Below are 20,910 nucleotides of genomic sequence, written 5' to 3' on the forward strand. Positions count from 1 at the left end.
GATGCCAGGAACAGAGCAATATTACCCTCAGTTTGTGCATGTTAAAGATTTTAAGTATATTGAAATAATTGCTCTTCAGCCACAGCCCTGGTCAGGATCTCTGCACTGTCATAACCACCAGTGTATATGAGAAGGCTTTATAAAAGTATCAAAGCAGCAACCTTTTTGAAGAGTGGCTTGTAACCTTTTATAGCAGCAATGCCATTAGCATTTCAAGAAATGTACATGGAAAGACATTGTACAAAGTTTCAGTTCCCCAAAATTACCAGGGCTATTTAAAGAAGTAACTGCTGAACATAATACAACTTAACTTCTAACCCATAGCTGCATTGTGCAAGGCAAGGAGAATGTTCTTCCTGCCTAGGACCAGGCAATAAGCTAGCTTCTAACCCTGTAGGAAGACTTCCTTGATAAATAAGATACTTCCACTCTAGCAGTCATATGCGCTACACCTAGCTGAAAAGTGTTTTCCATCATTGAAGAATTTATGCAGGAAACAAATCTGCATAACAATGTATTTCTTCCTGAACAGAAACATCCCACAGGAAACCCTTACCCGACTAATTTTCTTTTGTACACAAGCATCTCTAGACAATCTTTTGGAGTTATAAAAACAAATCCTTTATTTAACAGATGCTCTGTGAAAATCCGTTTCCCTAACAGAAATCAACACCTCTACAGGTCACATGAGACAGTCTGCAGGCAGTAGCTGGTGCATACTGACAGTTACCCACGTCACTGAGGAAATACAGGCTGTGCAAAATGCATAACTGCATTTATCACTATTGCCTATGCAGGGAAGAACAGATGGGGAAAAGTGTACTTTTATAACAGTTATGCTTTTCTTTTGATGATACAACCTTTACCACTTGGCCCCTCCTCTAGCAACACTCCCAAAGTAAAACTGTTCACTGAAAACAGTCTGAACAAACTTAACACTCCTTGTTCTTTTTTTAGTCTCTGATGTGTTAATCCAGACCAAAACAAAGATATAGAAGTATGGAAAAAAGTCTCTAAAAAACTTTTCTCATTTCAGTCATACCTTAAGGCAAATTTGTAAGTTTTACCAGACTGTCTTGAGAAGTTAACTCAGAGCTTGTGAAGCTCTTCTGTGTAGTTTTTGATCAACATTAATTTTCTCACAGAACAGGTATGCACAGTAATAGCACCTCAAAAGTGTCCTAGGATAAGACCATGCTAGTAATGTTTATGTAATATTTACATCTGCAAGTATTTAAGTGAACTTACATTTGCAGTCCAACTGTACAAGATAAGAGTTCAGTAGTTCTGTGCACAGTATAATGGTGTTTCATTGAGTGTAAATGTTAAAGGCAACAAGGTAAATGCAACTAGTTCAGTATCTCATTTTCACATAAAAATGTATCAAAGCAATAATAGAATATGGCATCTTCTCAAAGTCTCATATCTTTAAAAAAAGGATGCAGCAAAGCCTCTTTCGCAGTTATTCTTGTTGCAGGGTTTAAGTCTAGTAACTTATCAAGTAGGTCATATGCGTCATCAGGAACCTGATCCCATCCTTTCATGTCTGTTGCCTTAATTTCCAAAGCACCATCACCTTCCTGACAGCTCTGTAAGTGCTGAATTTCTTTTCCGCGTGTCTTGGGAGCATGCTGTTTGTCAACTGGCAAAGCTAGGTCATTTACAGAATTGGTGTGTGTATCACCCCTGGATCTGGTATAGCTGCTGTTTGTTCCTCTCAGCTTCTCACAGAGGGTTCTTAAATTTTGTGCTGGGACATCTTGGGTACACAGAACTGATTTACCTAAAAAAAGAAAAAAAAATTTTTAATACAGTAAGCAACATTTTATTATGCGTAATATTCAACTATAACTTCCAAGTTTTGTTTCAGAGACATTTCATCAATACTCTTGAGGCATAACTGACATCAGTTCAAGTGCTGTCTTTCAAAAACAAACAAACAAACAAATACCCCCACAACACCCCCCAAACAAACAAATACCCCCCCACCCCCCAAACACCAAAAAAAGGCCATGTTTTACAGCAATGGCCCCATTTCTCATTGTTTCTAGCAAGTGAAGTCAGAAGGATATAGTCTCAGTTCTGCTGTGAAGAAAGCTGTAAAGCTGTTTGTTTGGGTTTGCTCATGAAATTATGTAGTGACATGTTGTCACCCACCCTAACAATGCACACAGCATCTTTTTCCATTCCACTATCATCTGAATAGAACTGAAGAAAATTAAACACTCAATGCAGTTTATTACTTACGCTACAGATTTAAGTATCTCTGGAGAATGAAAATTAGTGCTGTCAGTTATGCTGGTAGGCATCAAGTGCTGCAACATTTGGCTTGCAAACAATGAGGGGAATGATTATTTATTTATTTATTTTTTAAAACAACTGGCCCTTCTTTAGGGGAAAAAAAAAGTTTACATCATCTAAATATTAAGTCATATTGACTTAAGACTCCTGGGCAAGTTTTGCAGGAATAGAAACATTACCTCAAGAATTCTAACCAATTCCAGTAAAAATCATTAGTTGGCATATTTCACCTCAAGTGGCCCTGATTTAGTGAAAGACAGTACACAGTCCGGTTGGGAAACTTATGGCGTGAGGTACACCATATACACGACAAATTATAAAGGATAGAAAAATAAAAATTTAATTCTTGCATTTCTAGATTAGTACTAATTGTTGGAAGTATTACATTCACATCCAAAGTGACTCTCAAAGCTTAAAAATTTACCTTCCTAAAAAAAAAAAAAAAGAAAAAGAAAAAAACCCTCACATAAATAGATTGTAAGTCACTATATTAAATAGCAGGCCAAGCATACATTTTCCCCTTTCCCCCATAATTAAGGTTCACATACCAAAAGTTTTAGCAGCCTGAATGGTTTCTTTGGATCCACGAACTGTCATTATTTGTGCCAAAGCAGTTAAATCATCACTTGCTTTGTAAAATGGATACCGTCCACTGAGCAGAGAAAGGAATACGATTCCTGCAGACCACATGTCAATTGCTGCAATTGAAAGCAGTCTTGGTAATAAACAAACTCACAACTTTCTTGAAAAAGAAATTATGACCAAAAAAGTAATAAGTAATAAATAAAAAAGTAATATTCTGAACTACTTACTGACTTTGGTCACATAGATAACACTTCAACAAACAGTGGAAATTGCTATAATTAGATATAAAAATAATTTTCTGCTTTGATGCAGAGGAAATATTTAAACTTTTCCATAGAACTACTCACATGAGTAATTCCATTAACTTGCTAAACTTAAAAAAATGCACCAAACAATGTTGGGTTTGTTTTAACCAGGGATTAACCCTTTCACAAGTAGGGAGCTATGGGGTGGTTGAACTGGCTAGTTTTAATGCTTATTTAAGTTTGCTTCAGCTGAAGAAAAGCTTATACTAAGACACAAAAATCATTTGCAAGTGAATGTGAATCTTAATTTTTTGCGACCGAAGCTGCCAATTAGGCAGTACTAAAGTTTATCTTATGACAGACTTTGTTCCCCTCACTTGAAATCACTTGACAAGATAGCCAGTTTAAGAAGTGTAATAGTGAGAAGTTATTCATCACTTTCATTGCTTTATGAAGAGTACAGAGTGTACTCTGGGGAAAGAAGCCAAAGCATGATGGAAACTGTAATACTGAAAGTTATGAAAATACCTGTCTGCCATAATTTTTTGGCTCACTAATTCGCACGTTTTAAGTGATGGCAAGGAAAGTGAGAGAGAATTCTCTGAAACTCTGAAGAGAAAAATTAACAGTTGGAAGATAAAGCCACAGTTATTTCTCTTCAAAAAAAAATAGGCAATAATTAATTTGCATATTATAGCTAGAGACTATCAGCACAGAACTCTGAAAACAAGTGCTAAGTTCACTTCAGTTGCAAAAATAGAATTTATTTTCTTAATTAAAAAAAAAATCCAAGCTAATTATGGGCACAATTTGCAGTGGAAGAACGTTGCATTTTAATAGTTCCTGTTAAAAAATTTTAGTAGTAGTAGTGTATCACTGTTGAGCAGATTATACTATCTTTTTAAAGTGTTGTGTATCACCCCAATTATGTTGCTGGAAAAGCAGAGCCAGAAACATTAAGGTCAAGACCTTTGAAATTGTTTAATCACCTAACTCTTGCTGAAATTAATAGACATTATATACCTTGAATGGTAAATCCTGGCCCTATAGTTCTGGTAGGGCTGGAGTTGACAGAAGACTCTGAGATCCTGTGCCAAGATCTCAAAGTTATGATTCCTCTCTGTGCTTTAGCCTAGCGGTATCTAACCAGTGAGGCACACCTGTTTACAGGCAGGCCTGACGGGGGGGGCAACTCAAGCTAAACCTGGACCCGGGCCTGTGTCAGGCCAGCTTGGGAGCATGGTTGTGTTGCCTCGCTGAGAACCTGGGGCAAATGTATTAGGGTGGCTCTGGATAGCCAGCTGGATCCAGCTGGTAACTTGGTCTCGGTACAGAGACCAGAGCCAGTGGCAAAACTGACAGAAATAAAAGGAGGTGACTACAGTGGTCCCAGATGGAAGAGGACAAGGAGATTTGTTAGCTCAAATACAACATAATCTCAAATATTAGTATTACTGTACCAAATTCTAATTAAGACCTTTGCTGACACAGTACAGAAGCTCTGCACCACTGACGCAGTGCTGTTAGTGGTGTCTGTCTGACTTACCCAGATTTTCTGTAATCCTACTCTCTATTACCCTAGAGAACACAAAACTGGCTGAAAGCATATTTAAGACTACTATGTGTCTAAGATTTCCTAGGTATGTCTTCTTTCTGCCTGAATTCTGTCTAGACAGATTTTGAGATTGTCTAAATTTGTCCTGGATTTCTGGATGTCTTCTAGCCCATAAAGTTGGCTGTTACAGCACAGGCACAGTAACTCCAAACAGGCTGCCATACCTCTTGAAATCCCAGTCAGGCCCACAGCACAGATGCTGTTTCAAAAAACATTAAACTATCTGGGGATGTGCTGATCAAGTGTATAATAAGTCTATTTTGAGTGTGTATATACAGTTTAAATTAAGTGCTGAAAATTGCCAATTTTCCCAAAAGGTATTCAGCAAAAAATAGATGGAAACCATTTTTTTAAATCCACTTTTTGAAGACATTTGTATTTATCCCCCTTTTTCATAAGTCAAAACTCCTGGTCATATATCAAATATTTAATAGTCAACTTTGTTTTTATTCATCCTCCATTCTCCAGATAGGCACAACCTCTCCCATCTTAGTTGCATCAGCTAATACATTAACTACCTTTTTTGCTCTGAAATTTGCCAGGCTACTGAAACTTACTTACTTGATAGCAATTAAAATCATAGTAAGAAAAAGTTATGAAATTTACATACCAACTTCTAAAAAGCACTAGCAAGAAGAAGGAGAAGCAATCAATACTGCTTTTTACCAGATTAACCAACTCTTAAACACGTTTGCAATCATAGTGTTAACTATACCTGCTATAAAAGCAAATTGTATGTGACAATCTCTAGAAAACTCTAAAGTTGTTCCCCTCCCCCCCAACTACTTTATTCAAGATTTTTCATTTGACAAAGCCAAAAAGCTTGATAAAACTTACAGCTTTGTTTCTTTTTAAAACGCATGCTACTGAACTCCTGCACTACCCCACAGATAAAGACGTATTCAAGTTTCAAACACAGGAAAAATATTCTTAGCTTCTTACTCTGAATAATGAACATTTAATAATAAAAAAAGAACAGAAAATGCTTGAGCAGTGTTAGAAAGGATGATAAAATGAACTTTATATGTAAGCAGAAAAAATTCCCATAAAAAAGACAACATGATATGAATAAATGAATAGGGTTGAAAGGTGAAAAAAGGCAGTCTGTTATACAGTACCTGTCGTCTGAGTGGGGCACTTTGTTAATACTTCTGGTGCTCTGAATCCAGGTGTTCCTGCCCTTGGAGCAACTTGCTGACGCCTTGTAATAAAAGAGGAAAATATGTTTAGAATATAAAAATTGATAAATAAGTTCTGTTTATAATAATATTAAAAATTATTTTTAGAATATACTTCTGTAAGATGCATAAACAGCTTAACCTTGCCTTATTAAGGTTTTATAGAGGTTTTAAGTATGTTAAAATTATCTATCATAAATGCTATCTAGCATATGGTAACAGCCCTATTATTAGTAGTAGTATATTATTATTCTATTACCTAGCATAAGGTAAAACTACACAAATACTTACTGCATGATTCAGTAAAGACAATTTTAGTTTCATTCAAGGGCAGCATAATTTTTGCTAAAGGCTTGTATTCACAAGAAACTATGAAGTTAAGACTAATTAACCAAAGGTAAAAAATGCATTAGGCTCTTGGGGTGGATGTTCTGGTTTTCTATTAATCCGTAGCAAACTAAGGTTTGCTACTCCTGGGCACAAGTGTTGACAAGAATTTAAATTTTTATTAACTTAACTAGAAGTGCGAGATAATTCTTACTAAAATATATATATCTCCTTTCCAGAGCCATCTTGTATATACTGTCTTAAGTGTCGTACTTCTATGGACCAATTCTGGTTGCAGGCAAATTCCTCATGTTCAATACTTTTGAAATGTTAGATATCACCATATTTTGACAGTCTGGGGAGAGGGACCACACAGTTTCATAACTATTCCTAGTAAGCAGAATTCTCTGCATTAATCTATGTTCTCTAATGTGGCAGTCAAGGCCAACAGATGATCATAATCAAAAATAACTGCAGAGAGATGGATTTGAAACAAGTTATTCAGATTCTTTGATGTCTGCTATTAAACACTGTTGCTTAAATTAACAAATATAAAATGTCATCTTTGCCTTTTTCTCTATTTCTTTATTTCCAGAATGCAAACAGCTTCTGAGAAATCTTTTTAACCTAAGGTTCTCAAAGGGCAGGAATCTGATCACTAAACTTTCATCCAGTTGGCATGATTTAGGCCTATTAGATAACTAACAGATGCATTGCAAGACAGATGCATTGTCCACTCTAAGTGTGGTAGTCAACTCAACTGATTTGCTACAACACAGGTTGGTGGATAATTAAATATAATGAAAAGAAAAAAAAAACAAAACAAAACCCACACACATTAATATTGAATCTCTCTTGCTGCAGATAGCAGTCAACCAATTATTCCATGAATTCCATGAACTATGTTTGTTTAAAAAGAGCATACTCAAGTGTTTTAAGAGTTGCACAGATCAAAAGTTATCTTTCAACTACTAAATCAGCTGTCTAGTAAATCTAAGTTTCTAATCTTGCTTGACAGCTTAACAGACAATTTTACAATAGTATCAAAGCAAATTACCTTGAAAGGCAAATGCTGCAAACTCTATCTGTTGCATAACAATCACAGGTCAGGTTCGATGGACAGCCACTGGCAGCTTTTCTGGCTACCCCATTGCTTACTGTTTTGGTAGAAATAATCTTTTTCTTGGTTACTAACTTCCTAGATGAAACATCTATCATCTTCGATTGCTTTATAAGCTGCAATATAGATATTTTAGAGTAAGTGAAATATTTAAGAAGGTTCCCTTTCTATAAATGCGAGTCCCTAAAGTAATAAGACAGAAGAAGGGCTCATCAGCAACAAACTGCAGTCTTAGAACAGAAGACAGCAAACTTTTCTAACAGTATTACAACATCTACAGAATACATACTGGAGTTTTCTATATGTCCTGATTTTCCTCCTCTGGAAAAATATTTTCCAGTGGTTACTAAACATCAATGGCCATTAGGCTTTCTGAAGCTACAGCGTGATTTGTATTTTTCAAGCTGTTATAGTGGTTCCAGAATTCTTTTGGTTCAAACTTGAGAATAATTAAACAAAAAAACCCCCAAACAAACAGAAAAACCCACACAACACACACACTGTAGCAACACACTGACAGCTAGCTCCAATTCTACCCAGAGATTGCTGTTGGCCAAGCCCTTTAATTTAGTTGGGGTTTCCCCCCTGCCTTCTTCTCACATTAAATTCCAATTATAAAAAGTATAGGAAAATGTTCATTACAGATTTATTCTCTCCTGCTTTAACTGCCGCATAAAAAGGAAGTTTCACAAGATATGCTTAGGTGCATCTCAATTACACAGGTACCTGTGTAGAAAAATACATTAATTAACATACAAACAAGATCAGCTAGGAGGACAACTATGTAACTAGCTCCTGAAGAGTTTCAAAAAGGACTGAAACAGAAATGAAAAATTCAAGCCTTTCAGCAAAAGCTCACTTAGCATTCTGCTCAAAAAATTTTAGTTCCACAGGATCCTAGAGTAGTGTCCAGTCTTAAAGAATAATTAGTTCTATAAATTCTCAAATATGAAACTGATTGCTCTTCCTGATGAATCATATTTCTTACTTTTGTACTGGAGTTCTCCTGGTATGTGGAACTAGAGACATTGAAATTCCTCTCTCCAAAGACAGAGCGCTGGACAGAACGGTGCACAGAATCCTCCTATAATATCAAAAAAAGGACAATAAGGATCCTATCTAACACAACATCAGCTGGATTCTGACAGTTCCAAAAATAAGTGTGAAGTGACATAAAACAAGAACAGCTGCACGGTAAGTCATTTTCAGGCATCAGTTTACTGCAGATGAAGAAAACATTGTCTAGACAGAACAGCAAACATGCTTACAAAACGAATCACACCTCAGAAGTGCCCCAAGACAATTTGAATGTCATCTGTACTGTATTTGTTATGCAACTAAGTAACTAAACATAGATGAATAATTATTGGGTTGGGGAGGACTTTCACACTACATGTCACTAAAACATTAGTATTTCAAAAAGATGTAGGGCTGTCTAAATAATCCACGCTAGGATTTTATACAGCCTGCAACACTGTATTATAACTAACAGATACTAAATGGTGCCAATACAGTATTACATAAAACCAGCTACCTCTATGCGAAAACTGTGTTTCTGTGCATCGTATTACAATCTTGCAAGATACACATGCATAACTTTTGTTCAAGTATTACATCTCCCCCTGTTGGATGAAGTAATACATTAAACACACAACAATATTAATGAAAAAGACTGAGAACCTTTCCTCCTCCTCCTTGTTTAATCTGTATTTTTGAAAGTGAGCTGGACCTTTTATCAGATGCTTTCGAGGCTGACTGTTGAGCTATCTGTTTAGGTGCTGTGACACTGACAGAAACCCTATTTCCCAAGGCTACAGTGGGATTATTTTGCAAGCAACTTCCCTGCTGGCCTTCAGACTGGGCAGTTTTGAGAAGTTCAATTTTTGTATCAGGGGTTCCTTGTGCCAAGCCAAAATCTACCAAGGCATACCTAAAAGACACAAATTTAGAATTAAGATTCACAAAGTATCAACCAATTTTATTTACTATTCATTACTTTACTCAGTATGTCGCTTATCTGTAGTTTTCAGCATCACAGTCCTATTTTCCTCCTCCTTTTGTCATATCTTACCTATCCCTCAATGTTTTTATCCTATACCCATCTTACTTCATCATTTCTTGTCCTGAAATCTTCTAACATGTATACTTTCTCCAATAATGGTGATAAAAACCATTTTTAGCAGCTCCTTTCTGGATCCTTCTAGTCCTACAGCCCAGAACTACCTCAGCCAACAGCCAAGTACAAACAACTTGACTCTTGCAGGATTCCCATGGACAGAGGCTCAAATGAAGCAGAGAAGACAGAGACTGTAACAATGCTGAGAGCTTTACCCAACTTCAAGCAATACTACTGCAATTTACTTGTCTCCAAACAGGTAGGAGTACGTTAGTTCACATTTCAGAGTTGTCATTTACAAGATACAATTTTTTAAAACCAGTACAGAGACAATCCAGGTGTCTTTGGGTCTCAGGCAAACTCAACTCCATGGCCTCTGCACCCAAAGTAGGGCTTAAGTCTTAAACAAATGCTGGCAAAGCAGACTAACATAGAAATTCATTCTGACAGATAAAAAGCATTATTTCTCAAGTTTCTAGGCTTGTGGCTTTAGGAAAAAATAAAAAATAAAAAAAATCCAGTTTCCCCTACAAACTTTCACTAAATAGTAAAATAAAACTAGGACTAACACTGAAACATTACCTTATTCTATCTATCTCAGCTCAGAAAAAAAGCAGTACTTTGCTGGATTTGGACTTTTTTCACTTTATATTGAATTATTTTTTTTATAAACTCATGGGGTTGGGTTTTTTTCTTGCAAGTTACAACATTTAAAGACTATAAAAAGCAATCTCATCTGTAGCAGTTTTGCTGTATGCATGACTAGAAGTTTTTAAATATCAATCTATGCACCGCATGAGTTGCTATTAGCTTTATTGAAACCAATATTATTCTTCTCATTCTTATTCAAACTTTCGCATTTCTACTCAATAGTAGAAATCTCAAATTTTTTCAAGTACTTGTCACTGTAATGCAGATATTATATTAAACATGAAGAAAATAATTCTTTCCTGCCTCAAATCCCCAAACACAGAAAGAAAAGTTCTACAGAGTAAAAGCATCTTTTTTAGCTTTATTACTTAAGCACATGTTATGCAGCTGTAAGGAAAAAACTCAAAAGACTAATTTACTCTGTTCTGCCAAGGCACACATTCCCAAATGAGATCACAATACAGTCATCTGGGCAGACTTACTCTTTTAGCCGCCTGTTGTAGAGGAAGTTACTGGGCTTGACGTCACGGTGAACAATACCAAAGTGATGAATGCGCCTCAATGCTTTAAACAGATTAAACATGTATTCTCTCACTTCTTCAAAGGAAAGAGAATTCAAAATGTCCTGAAATATTATTTGGATACTGCAATTATGCAACTGTTTTTTTAATTAAAAAGTTTTACTACACATAAAAAAGTCTGGGACTCACCAAGAAGGATTCATGTTCCAGATATGGCATAACAATAACCACATGATCATTTTTCCTAAAGCAATATTTAACTCCCATAACATTATCCTGTCCCCTGAAAGAAAAGTAATGTCACTGAATAAAGACCAAAAAATGGATGCTTATTTTCCTGTATTTTATAAACTTCAGTCATGCTTTCTTTCAAAAAAGAATCTTTGACAGCAATCTTAGCAGCAGTCAGTAATTACACTGTTGTCATCTCATTCCTATGTTCTGTTTTAGTTCTGCAATTTGCATTGAGGGCTCCACAGATCATCTGTGAGGCCACAGATTGTAGTTAGGACTGTGATTAGACGTAGGACCCATAATTTTCATGATACTGACTAGTTTAAGAAGGTGGTATTCAAACCACATGCCTTGTCATCAGCACACTCTGGCAGCATGCATTCATTCTTAAAACCGTATTTTCTGATGAAGAGATTATTTTTTTCCAAGCATTTCAGAATTTAAATATTTCTTATTGCTTAGCTACATCACAGAACTTCTCAGATGGAAAATAACAGCACTATCAGTAAACTGAGATTAGCAGAAAAGGACATCCATTACCAGCAAGACATCCATTTTTTTTATTTGCTCTTGCTATAAAGAATAGCAATTTTTGTGGTTAAAAAGAAAAAAAAAAAACACAGCAAAGTGCCAAAACTTAAAAAAACCAAAACAAAACAAAAAAGCAGAACAGTGGGACAATGATCAGCAGTTTAGTCATGACATCCATAAGTTCTTGCTTATGTACCCTGCTACTGTGAGGCACTGAAGTTCAGCAGCAATTCGCAGAGGGTGGCTGGTTGGAATCAAGTGTTTCAGAGCCATCTTTTCCTCATATCCTGTTTGTAGCTGTGCTGTGGCCAAGTAAACAGAACTAAAAGTACCTGTAAAGAAGGGGGAAAAATGTTCTCTTCAGCATTTTTAATTAGGTAAATTAAGATTTTTACAGAAGTGATCTAACTGTTCACAGTCCTATAGTGTACTTGTCACTATCTCAAAAGCAGATTCCAGAAGAGAAGAATGCTTTTTTTCCACTACTAAATTCAGTGATTTTGTATACAAGTTTTTTACATCAGTGAAAAAGCAAGTGTAACACTGTCTAACTTGCCTGGGACACAGAGCTCTTTGAATGTAAGTTTCCTATCTTTGATTTGCTTTCTTGTTTAGGTAGCTTACTTTCATCTGACATCTAACTCTTCTCTGCCTGCAATGTAAGCCTACTATTTAATGCTGATCTGGAAAGCACTACCTTTCCTATTCAAAGCACTTCTGAAATTGCAACATTTTCCTTAATTTTGTTACCATAGCTATAAAGTAGCACTTCTCACATGGTGTAACTTTACTATTTGTTTTCCCCCAGCATTACACAAAGTGTGATATGCTCATTTGGAAAAGGGTGTACTCAAGCTATGCAATAAACTTACTCACCTATATTACAGTTTTTAAGAGACCCTTATAAACCACTGAGGATATTAATTTATCCTGATGATCTGAGATATCTGAACATACAAGTTAAGGGTCCTTCCACATGAATAAAATACAATCAAAATTGTACTGTTTAGGTGTTGTGTTAGCATCATGCTGGTTTAACAGTCTGTAAAGGCATACATACATCAAAATGCCAGCAAACACTAAATAGTTTTTGAAGCCAGTGTCTCATCAATTGAGTAGAATTGTTCATAGCAACAGGGGTTACCGAGTTGATCCAAGATCTTATTTTTGGCGGTGAGACCTGCTAAAATGAAACTGACCTCTGAAAGGAATCCTACTCTTCACGTAATGCTGCAGGACTGCTGAGGGCTTTTTAAAGCAACATTTGCTCCCAAGAACAAAATCAAAAGTACTATTCATGATTAGAGACTTGATTTAATTATACGATCTTATGAGAACTCCAGTCTTTTGGAATTTTGGATCACTGTGCTGAATGGAGCTTTTATTTTTTTAAGAGACAAAAGTTTTTAGCCATCTAGTTTGCTGTCACAGCCATTCCATCAGAAGTAGCTATAAAACAATCCAGCTTGTCATTAACATCTTTATTCATTTAAAGTGCAGAGTGCTGCAAAACATTTTAAAGATCAAGTGGATAAAGTTCCAAAAAGTACCCAAGTCCCACACTTAGAAGCACCTAAGAATCTATTTATACTCATGCATAGTTTTTAATTAAAAGTATCTGTAATAGGATCTGCTGAATGTCAGGAGTACACAAGTGTTCCAAACTGTGATACTGTATGTCTACAAGTACTTTTTTTTTTTTAGGTTTATTTTTGTGAACTAAGGCAGCTATAATCTTCCACTCTCCTCCTCTAGTTCTGCCCATGGGGTTTCAGTGGAAATGAAGCCAACTTAAAGAACAGTAGGTAAATGTGTCAGAATACAGCTGCATATTATTATATTTCCCATGTGAAAAAGAAAGAGAATGTCATGTTAAGACATATTTGCCTGAATCTACCCCAAAAAATTTTAGTTGTCAGAACTGGAATACTGGTCTGATCAAACATTTTAATATACTGAATTTTCAAGAAAATCTCTTGAAAATTTCCCTAATTAAAGCACCTATATGTATAAGAGCGTATTAGAATTCCTGTATACCCCACAAGTTAATCAAAAAATTTAAAATTTAAAATTTAAATTTAAATTGCGTGTATTGGGATCTTAGTTTTATACCTTTTAAGTTAGAAATACCAGAAGAAATGCAAGTTTAAGCAAGGTAAAATAAGACATTTACCTTCTCCAATTTTTTCCTTGATTTTGAACACATTTACAAGCTGTGGCACTGCTTCATAAAGTTTTTCAATATCTTTTTTTATTCCTGGTGTGGAAAAAAGGGGGAAAACAAGTTAGGAATTATGTTTCTTGATTCAATATCCGAGCTATATTTCAGAAAACAAGTTACACTTCAATTCATAGAAATGCAGATTCATATAAATGGAAGAAAAAAAGAAAAAAAAAAAACACAGCAGACATTGTCATCCCTGCTGACATTGTTATCTATATACTTGATGATATTGTTTTCCTTTATCACACTCATTTATATGCTGCTTCATTTTAATGATTTTTACTTTTCTGTCCCCTATCAGTTCCTGGGAAGGGAAAAATGTCTTTAGTAAGATTTCAGATTACAGCTCATTGATACATGTTTTCATAAGACTTGTAATGTCAATTTTATAAAAGAGGAAATTATAATAATTGTTTCTGAAAACACAAGAGCACATCCACAGGATGCATATCAAGGATTAAAAATGTAAGGAAAGGATTTTTTTTTTAATTTTTTTTTAAGGTCAGCAATACAATCTCATACGCTGTTACTTGAAATAGTAAATACCAAAGAACATGTTTGTTGCATTTAAGTTGCTGCATTTTGTACTGCAATCACTAGATGGCATGACAAGGATGCTGTATACTATTCTTGCTGAAATTATGTAATTTTCCACTCAATTTATGAATCCTTATAATTTAAGTATTCTCTATACCCTGCATTAGAATTCACTTCTTTTGAAGCTGATGGAGTAATTCCCATGTGATACCACATCATATTAAAAGTTCCAGGTACTGCCACAAAACATTGAAACTAATATATTTGTTGCTGAACTATGCAGTACAAAAATACACATTTAAAGACTAAAAAATTAAAACTTAAGATCAAGTGATATTCACAACACAATGACCAGGTTCTTAAATCTGCATCTATTTCAGAGTGCTGAGAACTAAAGTCACTGATCCAAAAGTATGTAGAGGCTGTGACTAATTTCTGTAAGGGGAAAAAATATTTTATTACGCAGATGTAGTCTCACACTGATATTTGGAAAGTCAATAAAAGGAGAAACGATGCATATACATCTCATATCCTAAAAATGAATAAACCCCTGAAATTTTACAGCAATATGTAAATTGTATTGCATGCACAAAAATGTACTATCTTTTACAAGGAAAATAAGTCATAAGTAATGAGAATTATTTTCAAAATATCGCTGATATGCTAGAAACACAGTATGGACTAGTAAATAATCCCCAGCCATCTGCGCTGACTCACTTTATACAGCAATAAAAGTCCGAGGTGTGTCTAAAGAATCCTCCCTTTCTATTAAGTGCCCAAGAAGTCAGTTGTCGTTTAAGTTACAGTTTAAAAAATAAATTAGAATTGAAAGTTATTTCAAATGCTTATACAAACCAACATACTAAAAATACTTTTGAAATACTGAAGCCTGCTGACTCTCTTGCTATGCATTTATTCATTCTTTTTCAGTAAGTTGTTCTTTCTGCTTCTCCAAGTTACTTTAGGTCATTTTTGTAGAGATATTTCAAGAATGAAAAAATCCTGCATTACGCATTAAAACCACTAATACTCATTAAAGATACTGGCCTAATCAACAAATACAAGTAAAAGGTTCATCAGTTCTGTTTGGAATCATATTTAAATACTTCAAAATATTCTAGGATTAATGACAGACTTGTACCTAGAGTCTGATAATCCATGAAGCAAAACACTAAGAAAAGCAGCTCAACTGTACAGCCATTCCGGTTATTCACAATTTTCAGAGTCAATTATTTGGTTTAATTGCTTAATTTTTCTGTCAATATAGTCAAAGTTTGGTGTTATTTTCAGCAACTTTGAACAAAAAAGTTCAAAAAGTTACTACATAGCATCTTTTGTATTAATAGCATTCGTGTTGCCCACATGTTCAGAACTTTATAAAGAAATTTGATTTTTTAATACTTGTTTTGCACTAAAAAGAATTTTTGATAAAAAAGCTTTATTGTTAAAAAATATTTGCAGTTACTGTTTGTACATTAATGTCAACTTTTTACATAAATACTCAGTTATCACAAAAAAGTAAGACAAGAAAGCTTTCTGAAATCTTCAGATGTGCATTTAAAATGTTATTACAAGAATTTTCAATACAAATTGACACATACAGGCTAACTTGACTACATAGCATTTCTTGCCTTTCAGTTAAAACAATATGAGATTCATTCTGGCAACAAATAGTTAAAAAAAAAAGAAATGCCATATTTTATTTCCAAATTCTCTCTCCTGTTCTGCTCTTCAAAATATTTATTTAAAACCATGTTTCCAGGTAGCATTATGGATGGCATAATTCTGGCTGCCAGTGAATTAATCAAACCACTTTAAGGTAGAAGATACCATGTTTTTCAAATAATATAGATCATGATTTTTCTCATTCTCTAGATTAATACAGTAAAGGGAAAGGCTATTATTCAGATCATGTTCCCTTTCCCCAGCAATAATCAAAGATGTTAAGAGATGAAATCGTGTAACAGTATCATAAAGAATTTAACACAGAAATAACGTTATTGCATTACTCAAAGCCATAGCCCTTTGCATCGAGGAAGGTGGTCCTGTTACTAGGTTCTGAAACATCCTACCGAAACTTCATCCTAAAAGGCCATTAGCCACAGGACAGAGCCAGAAAATTGTTTTCAATAGTGACATAATTCTGACAGCCCTGTTGAAGCAATTTTGTTTAGAACTATTTTACTGTGTAACCTGCTCCAAATAAAGCAAGTTCAGTTTTGTTCCAATGCTTGCATTTTGCTCTGACTACTGAGAGTTAAGTTTTTGTCTTTACTTAAAAAATAAAGTCACAGTAATTTACTACATAAAATTTTGCCCTGGAATTTCTTCAGTAAAATTGCTTGGTTAGGAATAGGAATTCCTCAACTCTGGCAAAAAGCAGAGAGTCCAAACAAGGACTCAAAAGCAGGCACATCTTTCAAGCCTTTAGAACCTAGCAGATTTCTACTTTCCCTACCATATCAGGTTTTGGTTTGTTCTGTGCCACGAGTCTAACAGTTCTAAGATAGATACTAACAATAATGAAAAGCTCTCTCAGTACCTGCTACAGAACCTATCAACTATTCAGCTTTGCCTAACACTGGATTCAGATTCCTGCCTAGACAAAGTTCAATGCTATCAGAGCACGTACAGCTGGGTGACACAGACTGCAAATCCTATGCAAAGCAATACCTGCCCAGAGCATTGAGAAAGTGTACTAACTCAATATAGTGTCTAGTGTAAAGATCCTGAAAAGCCCCAAAAACAAACATGGATTGTCCTTGTGGCTAGATAGCAGAACATCATCTGTTCTCTTCTAGGCCTGAATCTCCAGCTGGGTATAGAGCTTGCCCTATCGTTAACAAAATGAAATAAAAAAATACAGTCACTGAACCATCAGTGTATAATAATAATATCCAACATTTTCTTTGAGCGGATTTTAAAGCCATTCCTTTACTTATTAGAATATAAAAGTATTTGCCAGAGTGAAGTGAGAAAATTGTTATCTAGCATCACTTTATTAAATTCTGAACATAGATGTGTAGAGGACTGACAAAGCCTATCTATTTCTACCAAAAGCAGTAATCATTATGTATAAACATGATCCTTGTTCAATAATTGTGAATACTCAGCCAGTTTATGTACAGAAAGCCCAGATTTAAGTACACTCACAAAGAAACCCAAAAGCCAGCAACACAAACACTACGGGAACACATGTTCATAGTCCAACTTCCCTGCTAAGAGCAAGAACAGTATCTTTATGCACATAATCATATCTAAATATATTTAAGGACAAAACTGGCTATTATAGGGTAAATGGCAAAATATTAGTTTTGTGTACTTGTCTGGTCAGAGAATTTTATTTTCAAGGACTGCCTTTTTAGAATACTGGTATCTTCTTATATTCTGTAATAAATAAATAATAGGGTCAGTAAATTGACAACTATTGCTGCTGAAGTTTTGTAACTACACAGAAAGCAGGAACAAGCTTAAAAACAAAAGCAACCTCAAAAGTTTTCATTTCATGAATTCTTTATACAACAGGACCATATACAAACAGACTTATAATTGATCCTGAAACTTCTTGAAGTGAGAAAAAAGCATTACTTTTGTTAGCAACAAAAAGTAACATTAGCAGTCCCTGTTTTAGCACATACCTGAAAGCTTGTTGTTCTGCTCATGCTTCCTATGGAAGTCTTCAGCCTCATGAGGGTGCTGTTCATCACAATGGGACTTTAACACTGTCTCCATCCCAAAATTAACCTGAAGTAAAAAAAAAAAAAAAAAAAAATCCAAGACTTTGAGGACCACATCTGGACACCTGGGGGAGCAAGCATATCTAGTAATACACTTCCTTCCCCTTCACACAGTTCCTGAAATGAGATTCAGGGAGTTTGGGGAGTTCCTCTGTGCTACTTAAAACAAAGGCTCACCCATCATCTCAGAAAAAGAGAAAAACTAAACCAGTAAACCCACTCTATCTTGAAGAAAGGGGGAAGGGAAGGAAGACTGCAGGATAAGCTTAGACAAGTGATTTTCTTTCATCTTTAGAGTGTTTACTCATTCACATTAAAGCATTATCCATTCCCTAAAGTTTGCTTTGGAAAGCAAGGAACTGATCCACACAAATATCTGTGTACTGCAACACCCATTCAAAGACAAAGCAACTGGAGGGGAAAAGAAAGAAAGAAAGAAAAGCCACACACAAAAAACCCTCCTAAGACAAATTATGAGAGAGGAAAATGACTATCTTCTCAATATGACAGGAGATTTCTCTTTCTTCTAGAGAAGATCAACAAGAAGCATAATTCTTGGTTTTCTTCTCACCATAACAAGAAACACACACAAGCTATTTTGAAATGCTTCTTCCTCAATCTTGGAAATTAAACAAGCTGTAAGAGTAAATAAGGTGTAGTGTACTTGTAGTGTATAATTCAGAAACGGCTACTTCTATTTCATGGAAGGGGGGGGAAAAAAAAAAAAAAAGGAAAGAGCTAGAGCACCAGGGGAATAACCACAGCCATAAGTGAGCCTGGAATCAGCATCTATTACAGTCACCTAACACAGATTATCCATTTAAAGATCTTCCTTGCTTGTAACTTTGCCAAACTTTCAAAGTTATGGCTGAACTTTTCTACAAGGAGGAAACATATTTTGAAAACCTTCAACAGAAAGGATTCAGCTGTTTTCAGCTATGAAACTAGAAATATATTTTTGTCCCCAAAGAATTCTGGCTACCTTTCATCTGTCATCCCCACGCAACAGAACAGTGACAGGCAGCACCCTCTTTTTGAAGCTTTGTTGGAGAAATGAGAAAGGACAGGAAAGGAGAGCAGGACTCGGAAACTGATGGAGTGAGATACAGTCTTTCGCAGGTAGACACTCCCTCTACTCCCTCTGCTGGTGCTGAGTAGGCAGTTGAGCCTGTTCCAAACCTGAAATGTCAGAGCCTCATCAGCAGAGCGAGGAGTGCAAGTTAGTGCACCCTGCCTCTCACTGCAGCTTACTTGCTCTGATTCAGCACCATCCAGCCTCAGCTACAGCCTCTTCCAGTTCAAGGCTAGCTACACCCAGCTTGTTCGGGACACGGAAGATGAAAGCTCCTGTCTGCCTGCAAAACACCATGGGAACACGGACCAGGACTTCCTGGCCACGAGCAGGGTGAAAGGGACTCAGTATCTGAAGGGGTCATTTCCATTCATTTCTGCTAAACACATAAGCTAATATTTGCAGAACTGAATACCTAGAATATTTGAATATATTAAAAAAAAAAACTGCTTGCTGATTTGGAAGTGGGCTTAACAGTTACAAAATGGAATATTTAAGTAAGTTTGATTCAGTCAAATATTTAGTTTTTACATTTAAAAAATGCTCAAAAGACACCATTAGAGATAAAAATGAAGAGGAAGACCAAGATGATCCAAAGTTCCAGCTCAAAGAATTATTTTACAGTCAAATCACAAATCTCCAATAAAAAAAACAACTGTTTTTCCATATACAAAAATGGGCAAAATCCAAGTAGCGACAGATTCAAAGAACCCACAAAGCTTTACAGTCTTCCAAGTCAGATAGTAGAACTTCACACACAAAAAATTAGTAATATTGCTGCTGAATCACTGGCTAAAGCAGATGTTGCTACCTGGAACACAATCTATTATCACTAAAATACAAAGTTTCTTCAAACAGGAACATACTCACTGGTACTGCTGCAAACAGCTGAGGGTGTCAAAACCAAAGATGATATTAGTGTCTCTATTTTGTTATTTAAGAAAAGCAAGTTTTGTAGCTGGATTAAGTCATGCAGTAAATTTGCATTTTCTACAAACTTACGATAAATCCCTCTATTACAACACAAGCAGTAGAAATCACACTTCTGTGATTTCAGTTTGAGCTACATTATGTCAATACTCCTAGACAAAAGAAAAACATCTGGAACGTGTCACAGCAGGTTAGCTTTACAAGATTGCTCCTGTAGCAAGACTCTTGGTCAAATGTACACTCCCAGCTGCATTTAAGCAGCAGTCTGAGGGCATAAATATTAAAAAGCGAGCAGAAGTTACCAACTAAATGGCAGAGTTGAAGGTACGGGACGCGCGCACGGTTTGCGGGGCGACGCGCGGAGCGACCCCGCGGGGGCCCTTCTGAGGCCCCTTCACGCCTCAGGGGCCGCGCAGAGCAGGCCCCGGCGCTCGGGCGGCGCAGCCCGCGGCACCGCAGCGGAGCAGCCGTCCGGGCAGGACCGAGCCCGCCAGGACACCCGCCCCCCGCCGGGCACAGCGGAGCCCCGCGGCGGCGAGGCCGCGCCGGACCGCGCGAGGGGCGCCCCGGGCCGCCCGCCGGGCCGGGCCGGGCCGGGCCGGGCCGATCCGCCCCTCAGGGCAGCGGTACCGGCGCCTCAGCCCGCGCCAGCGCCCAACGGCCGGCGGCGCGGGGGAGGGGGGGATGGGGGCCCCGCCGGTGGTGCGGGGGGGGGGGTGCGGGCGGGCTCGGACTCACGCGCCGCGCGGGCTCCCGCGACGAGCCGGGCTTTTGCCTGCTGCCGCCTTTTGCCGACCGCCCCTGCGCGACCAATCCCGGCCCTCGGTGGAAACCGCGGCCCCGGCCAATGGGGCCGCCGGCCGGGGGAAGGCGGGCGGCTATTGGCCAGCCGGCGGGGAGTGTCCCGCCCCGGGGGCGGCCGGCCGCCGGTGCGCGCGGGCCTGTGGCGGCCGTGGCGGCCCGCGCGGCGCCGGGGGCCGCGGGCG

General features: G+C 37.0%; 1 protein-coding gene across 5 annotated transcripts; it reads right to left on the minus strand.

Annotated features, from left to right (window-relative positions):
• Positions 1-153: 153 nt before the first annotated feature.
• Positions 154-20,719, minus strand: CDC7 (cell division cycle 7). Of its 5 annotated transcripts, none has more exons than XM_067300942.1 (12): positions 20,663-20,719; positions 17,824-17,929; positions 13,598-13,681; positions 11,621-11,756; positions 10,849-10,942; positions 10,621-10,763; positions 9,052-9,301; positions 8,360-8,455; positions 7,309-7,487; positions 5,865-5,947; positions 2,850-2,999; positions 154-1,783 (listed from the first exon to the last, which is right to left on the minus strand). In XM_067300942.1, the coding sequence occupies exons 2-12, from the start codon at positions 17,915-17,917 to the stop codon at positions 1,413-1,415; spliced, it is 1,680 nt and encodes a 559-aa protein (XP_067157043.1). In that variant the 5' UTR covers positions 17,918-17,929; positions 20,663-20,719; the 3' UTR covers positions 154-1,412. The 5 variants fall into 5 exon arrangements, with proteins under 5 accessions (XP_067157043.1, XP_013816831.2, XP_013816830.2 ...); XM_013961377.2 differs by lacking the exon at positions 20,663-20,719 and adding an exon at positions 20,227-20,308; XM_013961376.2 differs by lacking the exon at positions 20,663-20,719 and adding an exon at positions 19,174-19,246.
• Between the last annotated feature and the right edge of the window lie 191 nt (positions 20,720-20,910).

The sequence above is a fragment of the Apteryx mantelli genome, chromosome 8 (genome assembly GCF_036417845.1).
Source record: "Apteryx mantelli isolate bAptMan1 chromosome 8, bAptMan1.hap1, whole genome shotgun sequence".
Lineage (NCBI taxonomy): Eukaryota > Metazoa > Chordata > Aves > Apterygiformes > Apterygidae > Apteryx > Apteryx mantelli.